The sequence below is a fragment of the Antechinus flavipes genome, chromosome 1, assembly GCF_016432865.1.
Source record: "Antechinus flavipes isolate AdamAnt ecotype Samford, QLD, Australia chromosome 1, AdamAnt_v2, whole genome shotgun sequence".
In the NCBI taxonomy this organism is placed as follows: Eukaryota; Metazoa; Chordata; class Mammalia; order Dasyuromorphia; family Dasyuridae; genus Antechinus; species Antechinus flavipes.
The window spans coordinates 16,700,340-16,713,908 of NC_067398.1; the positions used below are offsets into that span (position 1 = coordinate 16,700,340).

At 41.6% G+C, this 13,569-nt stretch overlaps 1 protein-coding gene across 1 annotated transcript in view; it reads right to left on the reverse strand.

Moving 5' to 3' along the window:
• The window catches only part of DNAH12 (dynein axonemal heavy chain 12), a 136,909-nt gene that overhangs the window by 121,736 nt on the left and 1,604 nt on the right, over positions 1–13,569 (reverse strand). The window contains 8 exon segments of the mRNA XM_051979504.1: positions 11–167; positions 3,313–3,501; positions 4,963–5,158; positions 7,685–7,843; positions 8,656–8,728; positions 9,461–9,650; positions 10,975–11,001; positions 11,155–11,199. Coding sequence (XP_051835464.1) covers positions 11–167; positions 3,313–3,501; positions 4,963–5,158; positions 7,685–7,843; positions 8,656–8,728; positions 9,461–9,650; positions 10,975–11,001; positions 11,155–11,199 — 1,036 coding nt within the window.

Genomic DNA, 13,569 nt, shown 5'->3' on the forward strand with positions numbered 1-13,569 from the left:
GACCACTTACCGTATTCATTAAAGTGTGCCCTTGGTCCTTCCAAGTTCAGATTCACTGCCTCCTTCAGAGTGTCAAGGGCCCAGTTCATGACATGATCAGGAAGCTCCGTGCTAAGGGTTACGGTCGTGGGTCCCCCTGACAGCCAAGACTGCACGGTCTGGACATTCTAAAAAATTCAAAGGAACACTCGGACTATCAATTAACAGCCACCAAAATGGTCCCATTCATCTGTTTAGGGAAGAGAGATGACCTCAGCTCCCAGTGACGAATCCCCTTCTACCGAGGCACATGGGCCCCTTGTGCACTTCTGTAATCTTAGGGTATTGCCGAGGGCATCGAGAAGTCATTTAGCCAGGTGGGTCTCTCCTCCATATCCACATGTATACACATATGGGAGATATATATATGTGTACACACACACACACACACACACACACACACACACACACCCTCAACGATGGGGTTTTTTGAGTGTTGTACTTGTGGAAACTCTGAGCCCGTCTCTACTATGACCAGCAGTTTTAATGCCCGTCCTTGCAGCCCCCTGCAGCTTCTAACTGCCCTGCTCCCAACCAGAGACGGCTCTAAGGACATTTCTGCCAGCTTTTGGGGGCAATCTCTCCATACCCACAACACTTTCCTCCTGCAGCTCTCTGCTTCCAGACCACAGCCCCACCTGCCGATACCCACAACCATTCTATAAGAATTCCCTTATCTCTCAGACTGGCTAAGATGAAAGGGAAAGATGATAGATAATAGAGAGGATTTGGGGAAACTGGGACACTGATACATTGTTGGTGGAACTGTGAACGGACCCAACCATTCTGGAGAGCGATTTGGAACTATGCCCAAAGGGCTATCAATGTGATTTTTGACTCAGCAGTGTTTCTACTGGGCTTGTATCCCAGAGAGATCATAAAAAAGGGGAAAGGACCCACATGTGCAACAATGTTTGTGTCAGCCCTCTTTGTGGTGGTAAGGAACTGGAAACTGAGTGGATGCCCATCAATTGGAGAATGTCTGAATGAGTTATAGTGTATGAAAGTTATGGAATATTATTGTTCTATAAAAAATGACGGACAAGCTGATTTTAGAAAGGCCTGGGAGGATTTACATGAACTGATGCTGAGTGAAGCAAGCAGAACCAGGAAAACATTGCACACAGCAATAGCGGAATTGTGCAATGATCAAATTTGGTTCTTCTCAGCAGTTCAGCGATTCAAGGAAATCCCAAAAAATTCTGGATAGAAAACACCATCCACATACAGAGAAAGAACTATGGAGATTGAATGTAGATCAACATATTACTTTCAATTTTTTTTTCATGGTTTTCCCCTTTAGTTCTGATTTTTCTCTCCCAACATGATATATGTAGAAATATGTTTTAAAAGTGTACTTATATAACAAAAAAAAAAAGTTTTTACATGTAGCTGGGGAAAACAAAAATAATAATAAAACAATTTTTTAAAAAAGAATCTTAATACTTCCTAGCTGTGTGATCCTGGGCAAGTTACTTAACCCCAATTGCCTCAGAAAAAAAAAAATCCTTCTCCCCTTTGCTCCCTTAGGTATCCCTGCCTGAAAAAGTCAGCACATTGTCTAAAACTGCAATTCTTCGACCCTGGATAAATTCCTTACTTTATTAATTTATTGATCACCTAGTTGGTCTGAGGCAGATTGCTTTTTTCTCAGGCTAATAGCCTCAATCCCATTTTCCCCATAGGCCCTGTGGTTTTTGTTGCACAAATTTGCACATGCAGTGATTACAAAGATATCTGTTTCATTATAGTAGAACTGACTGTACACTTCTACATATGTATATGTGTATAATAGCAGAATCCTGCAGTCAGTATGCATCAGAGGCAAACCTCTCTCTCTCTCTCTCTGTCTCTGTCTCTCTCTGTGTGTTTCTGTGTGTGTGTCTCTCTCTCTCTCTCTCTCTCTCTTTCTCTCTCTCTCTCTCTCTCACACACACACACACACACACACACACACACACACGAAATAAATGAAGGTAAAAGTTACTATTTATATAATGCTTTAAAGCTTTTAAAATAATTAATATGCATTTACTCATCTGATCCTCATGAACATCCCCATAAGGTTAAGTCCTGTTATTATCCTCATTTTGCAGATGAGGAAACTAAGACATAAAAGTTAAGTGACCTGCTAAGATGATACAACTAGTAATTTTCTGAGACCAGATTCAAAATCCGGTCTTTTGCAGTCTAAATCCCAAACTCTATCCACTCCACCACCTAAATGCCTTCCATAGATGTATCTATATATACATATCTACATATATATAATCTACATACATTCATACAGATATAACTATATGATGTATAATGTGTGTTGTGTCATCTCTCTGTATGCAGATGTGTATTTCCTAAACTATTTTCCCATTCTTTTAAGATTTTAACTAAAAAGAAAGATGATTCAAATTTTTTAATGGTTTCAAATTTTGCAAATGTACTATTACAGAAAAGTGCATTGTATTCAGAAAGATTGACTCTGGTTATTTTTCAATGAGGACCTTTTTTTTAATGACTAGGATGTGAAAACAAGACAACATTAAAATATTTGCTTTTAGAATTGTATATATTCAACCTGTATCAGATTACTTCCTATCTTGGGAAGGAGGGAGATAAAGGGGGAGAGAGAAAAATTTGGAACACAAAAGTTTAAAAAAAAACAAAACAAATGTTGAAAACTTTCTTTACATATATTTGGAAAAATAAAATACTATTGAAAGAAAACAGATTATTTTTGAAAATCTTCGCTTTTAGAACTTGATTGCAGTATTTCTGAACGCTTATTCTCCATAAAGTTCTGTTCCAAAATCTCACTGCAATAGGGAGCTGGGGATGACTTAGAGATTTTGAAAGCATACATCAGTAGGCTCCGGAACATTCCATGGTCAATTTCTCCAAGATGGGGGCCATTTTTGCCTTTCTCTACATCATCACCTGGCACATAGCAAGCTTTTACTAAATCTACATCAACCTAATGTGATATCCAGAGTATGGCTCTGACAATAGATCAATCAAATCTCTAAGGTGCAGCCCGGCTAAATAAGGAAAGGATCATCCCCAGCGGCTAGCCATTTTGTGATGAGCAATCTGGCCAATATCAACCCATTGGAAGTACGGAAACCTTCTAACTTAAAATCATTCTAAGAATGAAAAGGGAAAACATTACAAGACTCCAACTCTAAGTGGCTCTACATCTGATATTAATAATGATCCAAAACAAATCATTCACTTCAGAAAATTATTGTTTCAACTGTAAGTATAAAGAGGTTGCCCTACCTGCAGAGTTTCTCCGATTCGCTCCACCACACCTCCCACAACTTCTTGCAGATCTTGAAAAGTTGGATAAAAGTCCATTCTTTCATCATCAAATGTCAATTCCATCTTGAATATTGGCAGCCATTTCTGGTCATTAGGATCAAAGAGATCTACAAATCCTTCCACTGTTCTCGTTAATAGATCTCTCAGCTGGATCATAGGAGAAGTTGATCTTATTACTTTAATAAATGCAAACTTTACCTTTGGTTTTTTACATAATTTTTCAAACAAAATTTAGTTATCTTATTAGGTCCTTATTTTAGGATGCTTTTGACCAGTTAACTTATTCTGTCCCCTCTAATTAATAATTATACTCATATCTCAATGGTTTTGCTCTTCGTTCATTAGTTTCTGAAGAAGCTGTGCCCTCCCTGGCCATGGCAAAGAAACGGTACACTTCACCAGCAGCTTCTTGTGTGAAAGCTCAGAGGCTGAGACGATTACTCCTTAATGAATATATTACACCTCTCCTCTTCTCTTTCCTAATGCAGGATCCTGCTCCCACTATTCCTTCCACTGATTTTCTCCCTTATGGCCTCATTTAATACTGGGGCTTTTGAGAATGAGGAGAAATAAGAGTCAGGAACACAAAGACAAATAGAACCTTTTCCGGGAGAAGAAGAGATCGCTCTAGTCTTTCATAGATTTTTCTGGGTTTGCTTTAATTTGGCCCCAAACACTAGAAAAGTGCTGCCGATACATTTCCTGATCCAGAATCAGGTCTCCCAAGATTCATGGGCAAACCAATGGTCCATTGCACTCCATGTAGTGGGGCGATCCGTTATAACAAATAAAAATCCAGATTTCAGACTCGAGCTTTTCAAACCCTTCAGATACTCGGTTTTTTACAATAATTGGAAATGAAACGGCTTTCACTGCCCTGCACTGTATCAAGAAAAAAAAAGGCCTCTAAAGTCAACCTTCTTCCAGCAGCTTTCTTAAGAGATCTGAACCAGCTAAAAGATCCGCTCCCCGACGGCCCTTTTAAATTCCAAAGCAGAGGCCTTCCCCCAATGTCCAGGACTCACAGGCTGTCAATAGTCTGACACGGGTGCAATTTTAGTAAAAGCTGCTGCTCCGTCATGTTCAGTCACGGCTGACTCTCCATGCGCCCTTTGGAATACTTTTAAATTCTCCAACTCATTTCATAGACAGGGATGCCAAGGCAAACAGGGTTAAGGGTCTACCTTACCTACCTCAAACATTACTCCCGCCAAGTAACAATCTTCTTCCCATTGCATTCAATCTTACAACTTCCTAACAAGTGTTCTGGTGGGTACCACCTTCCTAAAGCCCATGAAGGCAAAGGATATGCATAATCTAAATATAACACCTCCCCCCAGTAGCTAGAACACTGCTTTTGCATGAGATAGAACACAAATAAATGTACGTGGAATGAACAAAAAACAAAAGCGAACTTCTCCCCAAATTAGTAATAATAGATTACCTTTCCATAGCACTTAAGATGTACAAAGCACTTTCACCAAAAGTCAGGATGTTAGCCCAAGAGTTGTGGTTCTCCATTTCACAGAGAAGAAATTCAAAGACTCAGATCACTAAACAGCACATTCTATGAGATTTTTACTTCCCCAAAGTAAAAGCTATATTCACCTGATTTGACATTATTGTGGCTACACAGTTATAAAAAGAATCCAACTTTTCTGGTTTAATGTCCTGAAGAGCTTCCTTCTTGGTGAAGAGATTGATCACTCTGGGATACCAGGTATTCATTAACGTCTCTTCTGTTTTTCTGGCATTGATAGACACATCATTTCTCAAAGTTTCACATTCTATGGGACCTTTATCTCTAGTTGTAAAGAAGTAGAAGGAAATTAAACACCACGGCAAAGTTAAGGTCAAAATAGCTTTAAAAAAAAAAAAAGATTTTAATTCATCAATGATAGAAACAAATTAAACCAAAGAAAAATCCTTTAACTAGTTACTGGACATGATCAATAAAAGATGATGTCAACAAAAATGGAAAGCTAAAGATGAATGAATCAAGAAATGAATGAAAAAGCATTTAGTAAGTGTTTTTTCTTAAGATGCAAAGCACCAAACAGACAACTAGAAGAATCAGGAAGAACAAAAGGTCAAGAATTTCAAGGGAATTAAGGGAAAAAATGCAAAGGAAGATGGCCTAGCTGAACCAGACTAAAACTATATTATAAAGCAGCTGTCATCAGAATTATTTGGTGGCTAAGAAAATAGAGTAGTTGATCAGGGGAATAGGTTAGGCTCACAAGACCCAATAGTCAATGACTATAGTAATCTGGTGTTTGATAAACCCAAAGACTCCAGCTTTGAGAATAAGAATTCATTAATTGACAAAAATTGCTGGAAAAAATTGTAAAATAGTATAGCAGAAAGTAGGCATTGATCAATATCTAACACTCTATAACAAGATAAGATCGAAATGGGTTCAAAATTTGGACATAAAGAGTGATACTGTAAGCAAATTAGAACAAGGTATAGTCTACCTCTCAGATCTGTAGAGAAGAAAGGAATTTATGGGCAAAAAAGAATTAGAGAACATGATGAAATGCAAAAAGGATAATTTTGATTATATTGAGTTTAAAATTTTTTGTACAAACACAACCAATGCAACCAAGATTAGAAGGGAAGCAGAAAACTGGGGGAAAAATTTTACATCCAAGGGTTCTAATAAAGGCTTCATTTCTAAAATATATAGAGAATTGACTCAAATTCATAAGAATCTAAGCAATTCTCCAGATGATTGTCAAAGGATATGAACAGAGAATTTTCAAATGAAGAAATTAAAACTATGAAAAGTATATGAAAAAATGCTCTAAGTCACTATTGATTAGAGAAATGCAAATTAAGACAACTTTGAGGTATCCCTACATATCTTTCAGATTGGCTAAGATGACAGGAAGGGGATGTGGGAAAACTGGGACACTAATACATTATTAGTGGAGTTGTGAAGTGATCCAACCATTCTGGAGAGCAATTTGGGACTCTGCCCAAAGAATTATCCAACTGTGTACATACCCTTTGAACCAGCAGTGTCTTTCCTGGGTCTGTATCCCAGAGAGATCATAAAAAAGGGAAAAGGACCCACAAATGTAAAAATCTTTGCATCAGCCCTTTTTGTAGTGGATAGAAACTGGAAGCTGAGGGGATGCCCAGCAATTGGAGAATGGCTGAGCAAGTTATGGCATATGGATGTTATGGAATATTATTGTTCTGTAAGAAATGACCAGCAGGATGATTTCAGAAAGGCCTGGAGAGACTGACATCAACTGACGCTGAGTGAAATGAGCAGAACCAGGAGATCATTATGCATGGCAAGGACAAGATTATACAATGATCAACTCTGATGGACAGCAGCTCTGTTCCACAATGGGGTGATTATAGGTAATTCCAATAGACTTGTGATAGAGCATCCACAACCAAAGAGAAAATTATGGAGACTGAATGTCTCCATATTACAATATTAGTATTTTCACTGTTTTTGTTGTTTGCTTTTTTTCCCCTTTCTTATTTTTTCCTTTTTGACATGATTTTTCTTGGGCAGCATGATGAATGTAGAAATATGTTTAGAAGAATTGCACATGTTCAACCTATATTGAATTATTTGCTATCTAGGGGAAGGGTGGGGGAAGGAGACAGGATTTTGCAGGGGTGAATGTTGAACTATTTTTGCATATATTTTGAAAATTAAAAGCTATTATTAAAAAAAAATTTTAAGAAGCAGGCAGTTCTTGTTCTCAAGGAGTTCATACTTGAGTTGGGCTAGAGCCCCCACACTCTAGAGAGAGGTGGGCTGTAGGGGGGATGGCAAGACCCAGAAGGCACAAAGATGCAGGGATGACCAAGCCCAGGAGCTCAGCATCTTGGAGGGCATCTGCCCCACAGAGTGGGAAGCCTGGAGGGACAGGAGACCGAAGGGTCGGTGAGGAGCAGGGATTCGGCAGGGGCGGCCAGGGGAATGTCACCTACAAATGCTCCTTGGAAGGGTCTCACCATAGGCTCATGGGTCTAGGGAGGAAGGGACCTCAAAGGCCTTTTTGGATAAGGGCCAGAGGAGCAGGGACGCCAAGGGGCCTGTCCAGACAGGGAATGAGAATCAAAGGCAGAACTGGAGTTCGGGCCCTGGGGATCCGCTTTCACGTGGCCTCAGAGGCCAGCCCTTCCTGGCTGTCCCGTGGGTCTGCCCTGGCCCTTTGGGCTCCCTCTCCTTCCCCGCCATTCTCCCACCAGTTGATCGCTCCCTTGTGGTCAGACGGTCTTATTGTTGTCTCTGGATCCCTGAGCACACAGTGGGTGCTTGGTCCACATTTACCGGACCAACCCAAAGCCCAGGTTCTACCTGAACCCCGTTAAGTCCAGTAAAAGCTTGTCGGCAAACGTGGTGTAGCCCAGTTCCAGTAACATTCTCAGGATGGGATGAAGGACGTGCAAATGCTCCGAGATCTGGTTTCTGGCTTGGACGTAACTGCTGTGCCAAGGCTGGGAATAATCCAGACCCCTGCAGGGGAAAAAGGCGAATCTCAGTCAGAAGGAAGCGGACGCCGGGTCCCAAGGAAGGAAGGTGGGGTTTGCGGGGAGCGGGAAGAGGGCAAGGGGCTCTAGGTCGTGAGGCGATTATCAAACCAAAACAACAAGGCCCATTTGAAGGGGCTCAGGGAAGGAACCCACGCCCTCAGGCCCGAAAACCGGGGTGGGGGGAGCACGGGGTCCCTAAGGAGCCTCGGCCCGGCGGCCTTCCCCAGTGTGCTCCCGGGAGCGGCCGCCGCCCCGGGTGTCCCCGAGTCTCTGCCCCAGGACCGCGCAGTGTCTGGCTATCCCGCAAAGGGCCCACGCCGCAGACGGCCACGTCTGTGGGCCCGAGGGCCACAGCCGCCAAGGCTTCCCGCGGGGATTGGTCAGCAGGGAGCCCCGGGCTCTCCCCACTGAGCCGCCCGAAGCCCAGCAAAGGCCGCGAGACTCAGCAATAAACGGGGAGCCGGAGGGGCAGGTCAAAGGGCAGCCCGGGGGCTGGGGGCGTGGGCTCGGCCACTTCTAACCCCAGGCCCCGCCTCTGGGCGGGGCCAAAGCTGGAAGTGCGTCTGAGCAGGAGGGGGTGAACCTACGTCAGGTACACAGAGGCAAACATTGGGCTCCGACTGTTTACAGAAACCTCCCAGCTCTGGGCTCTGAGACTGAAGGGAGCCGGGCGGACCCCAGACCACAAGGCCCCGGCCGCCCCCCATTTCTGGACCCGAGTAAGAGGCGCCAGGCAGGAGGGAGGCGGCGCGTCCCAGGGCCGAAGCGCCCCCTGGAGGGTTCCTCAGTACTCACAGAGGGGATTCCGGCAGCGGGCCGCCCTCATCTTCCAGCCACGACACCTCCGGTCTCACGAGCGCGCTTCGCACTAAGAGACGAGCAGGAGAGCATGTGCTGAGGCCCTCCCCACAGGGGACCCCGAGCCGGGGGTGGGGGTGGGGGGAGGGGGAGAGGGAGAGGGGAAGGGGAGGAGGGGTCCGTTCCCCTTTGCGCTCCCCGGCACAAACTAACGCCAGGGCTAACGCTTCCGTCAGAAAACGCCTGGGCACCTGCAGGACCAACTCTCATCTGTCCAATTCTGAACCGCGGCTCTCCTGCATCCTCCCTCCAGCCCCGCCCCCAACCCGCACCGAGCAAAAGTGTAGAAAGAAACTTCTCTGAAGCGGAGGAGGGGCCGTGTTGGATGTTGTCCCCGCCTCCACGCCTGGGGGAGATGGGGGCTGGGAGGGAGCGAGAAGTCAGGAGTTCCACCCTAGGAATTCTACCCGTAACTGGGAAGTGATGGTTCCAGACCAAACTCCTGCCTCTGTCCCTCCTCCAAAAAACAAACCCTTTAATTAATGCAGAAATCAAATGCTCGGGTTGGGGGGACGTTTGTTTAATCTTCATTCGGTGAAAGTTAACCTTTTGTGCCTCAGTTTCCTCAACAGTAAAATAGGAATAATAATAATAATAGTACCAAAGTCATGGAGAGGACAAGATGAGATAATGTCTGCAGAGGGGCTATGCAAACGCTAGCTACTATGGGCATTGTTATTCTTCACTCCGTCCAAGGAACATAAAAAGCGTCATGAAGTACCATTGGTCAAAGACAACTTACCCATATATCTCTTCATACTCTTTTCAAATTCATTTGCGATCTCATTTAAGAGGTTCTGGACAAGCTCCTCTTTATTTCTGCCATTCTTTAATGACGAAGGCACCAGCTTCAACATGTTGTCCAGCCACTCCTTCTGAATGGGGACGATGGGGTTACTCTCCACGCACTTTTTCATAAAAACATAATTTTCCTGAAAAGACACATTGGAACAAAATTGAAATGAATTACTATTAAGCAATTATCTGACGCAACAAAGGAATTGACGAAGACTCAAGACAATATCGGTGATTTTAATTTTAATTTTTTTATTTATAAATGTATATAATATATACAAATTAAATACAATTTTTAATTAATAATTTTTTAATAAAATAAAAAAATTAATTAAAATTTTAATTAAAAAGCCCCAAACCATGCACAGAATCACGAAGGACAGGACTCCCCCAAAATGGGACCGAGACCTTCCATGGCAGATAGCTCATCGCTCTGGGTCCCAATGAGTGCAAATAATGAATCGAGGGAATTTATCTCAATATTTGAACATGCACTAAATATTTCCACCCGGCAGAGCTAATTACCATATTTTATATAATTAAAGTCTGGAATGGTGTGAATCCTAATAGAAACTCTTTAATGAGAATCTTCATTAATTGCACTAATTAGGACTAGTTGTATGTGCAACTATTTGCATGTTGTCTCTGCAATTAAAATTGAAGGCATGTTTTTGCCCTTTTTGCGTGTCCTCGGGCTCCACAATGTCTAGTACACAGTAACTATGTGCATTAATAAACAAAGATTACCAAATGCTGTTGTTGAAGGTGATGGACTGTGAGCTCCTTGAAAGTAGGGACTGTTTCGGTTTTGTTGTGTACACCGCACGGTGGCTGACACACAATAAATGTGTGTTGACAGATCCCAAAATGACAATCAAGAAAACTTGAACCATGACAGATGTGATTTTGATCTTTTTAAACTCATTCCAAGAGTGAGATTTCCATTTATTTACATTTGTGTTGGATAAATGTATGTGTCTATGGCTCTATCTACAGAGATACACAATGAGAAAAAGAAGGGGTGGCCCTTCACAAAGATGAGGTAACTCCAGAAGCTGCCCGAGCTGGAAGATATAGGAGGTGCAGAAGAGGAAAAAAAATCACAAAAGGGAGTTTGTTTTTAAAGTGGGGGAATAAGAAGAGATGCCTAAAACAAATCTTTTAAAAAGATTATAATTTAATGGGGAAAGGGAATTTTCAGCAAGAGCCTGTCACATGATCTATGAGGCCTGAGGTGGGAAGGAGGAGGGTGCAGTTCTAGGAGGTGAGCTCCCCCAAACTGGGGGGCAATGATCATAATATCATAAGCCAGAGACCAGGAAGTTCTGCAGGATTGCTACCGGCCCAGAAGACAAGGACGACAGAACACCAAATGTTTGTTAAGATAGGAACAATTGATAACATTAATTTAAAATAATTACAATAATAATAATTAAATTGATAAGAAAATAGTAAACTCACCCCTCTTTTTCTTAGTTCACTGTACATCTAAAAAAAAAAAAAAAAGAAGACAAATATGTTAGAAAAATAAAATCCATTCAAATCCATTGAAATAAATCAGTGATCTCCCAAAAATTAAGTTGACATTCTCATTTTCAAGATGAGATGTTCCATTAAAAATCATGACTATGATGGACTCACAGTGGAAGGGTATTCTGGTTCTGGAGATACTGGACCTCTTCTCTTCTTCTCCTCTGATGTTTTTATCATTTTTTTCACTGCTCCTGCCATTCTAAAATGAGTGAGAAATTACAGGATGACTACTTAGGATTCACTTTAAGATAATAGACATTGGGGCAGCTAGGTGAATAGAGCACCAGCCCCGAAGTCAGGAGGACCTGAGTTCAAATTTGACCTCAGACACTTAGCACTTCCTAGTGACCCTGGGCAAGTCACTTAACCCCAATTGCCTGGGAGGAGGGGGGAGATAATAGATATCACAAAGTTTTCAAATGTTTAAATACAGAAACCGAGAGCTTGATGTGTGCCTTGTGTGGCTGGAAGCCATCGCCCAGAGTTCTGATCCTGCCTCTGTTGTTGCTATGTGATCATCAACACCTGGCAGCTAAGCTCTTTGGGACTCATTGCTCTCATAGAGTTTGGACCATCAACTCCACAGCCTCCCCCAGCTCCTGATGCTCTCGTTCCTTTGGAGTTGGATCCAGCAGAGCCAAAGTCCCCAGATCAGCTAGTCTGACCGCCTCTTCCATGAAAATAACATGAAACTAGATCAAGTGTTTTGTTTAAAAACCTACGTAAATTTTATCTACAACATTCCCCTAATATGACCATTTAATTCTGTCAAAAAAAAAAAAGGAAGCTAAGTAAGATCATCACAGCTTTTATCTCAAAATTAATTAATTGAAGATATTTATCATTGAAGATTAAAGGGGGAAGAAGAATGGAGGACCTGCAGGGATAAGCGGCCAGGAGTCACCATCATTCAGGAAAGGTACTCAGGTGCTAGAGTGTGCTGTCTGGGGATGCTGGGGGGCCGACAACAAAGGTACATTTATTTATTTATTGCTGACAGAATCCTTTTGGAATTCAATCGGCCAAATATACAATAAAATTTACAAAAATAATCACAGCCTTTGATCTAAAAACTCCATTGTATTAGCCTGAAAATGTTAATATAAAGGGAAAGAGGGAGAGGTATCTCTTCAAAGATTATCACTGCAATTCTTCTTAATTGCCAAGAAGCAATAAGCCCTGAAGGCAACAGTAATGTCAACACAGGGAAATAAATTGTACATTGAAACTGAAGGAATACTATAATAATGGGATTAAGATCAACAAGTCAGAGGAATATAAATATGACAAAGATTTTTATGAAATATTACAAAATTTTAAAACAGAAGGATAATAACAGAGTGCCTACCAATTCTGACCAAATAAAAAGAAAAACAACAAACGGAAACTTAAGAGGAAATCACTCACAAGTTGCTTCAATTTCTCATTAAAATTGATTAATTGAAAGTGAAGTAGTACACCTGTCAGATTGGCTAAGATGACAGGAAAAAATAATGATGAATGTTGGAGGGGATGCGGGAAAACGGGGACACTGATGCATTGTTGGTGGAGTTGTGAACGAATCCAACCATTCTGGAGAGCAATCTGGAATTATGCCCAAAAAGTTATCAAACTGTGCATACCCTTTGATCCAGCAGTGTTTCTATTGGGCCTATATCCCAAAGAGGTGCTAAAGAAGGGAAAGGGACCTGTATGTGCCAAAATGTTTGTAGCAGCCCTGTTTGTAGTGGCTAGAAACTGGAAAATGAATGGATGCCCATCAATTGGAGAATGGCTGGGTAAATTGTGGTATATGAATGTTATGGAATATTATTGCTCTGTAAGGAATGACCAGCAGGATGAATACAGAGAGGCTTGGAGAGACCTACATGGACTGATGCTAAGTGAGATGAGCAGAACCAGGAGATCATTATACACTTCGACAACGATACTGTATGAGGATGTATTCTGATGGAAGTGGATTTCTATGACAAAGAGACCTAACTGAGTTTCAATGGATAAATGATGGACAGAGACAGCTACACCCAGAGAAGGAACACTGGGAAACGAATGTGAACTATTTGCATTTTTGATTTTCTTCCCGAGTTATTTTTACCTTCTGAATCCAATTCTCCCTGTGCAGCGGGAGAACTGTTCGGTTCTGCAAATGTGTATTATATCTAGGATATACTGCAACATACTTAACATATATAGGACTGCTTGCCATCTTGGGGGGGGGTGGAGGGAGGGAGGAGAAAAAACGAAACATAAGCGAGTGCAAGGGATAATGTTGTAAAAAATTACCCTGGCATGGATTCTGTCAATACAAAGTTATTATTAAATAAAATAAAATTTAAATTAAAAAAAAAAAAAGAAAGTGAAGTAATTGTAAAACTAATTTAATTGGATATTCTGATGTTAACTATAAAGTTTATGATAAATCATTAAAAATAAAACCTACATAATACAAAATTTCAAGATATCTTTATATTGTCTTTATTTTATTTATCTGTCAGCCATGTTAGTTGTGAATGTGAAAGCATG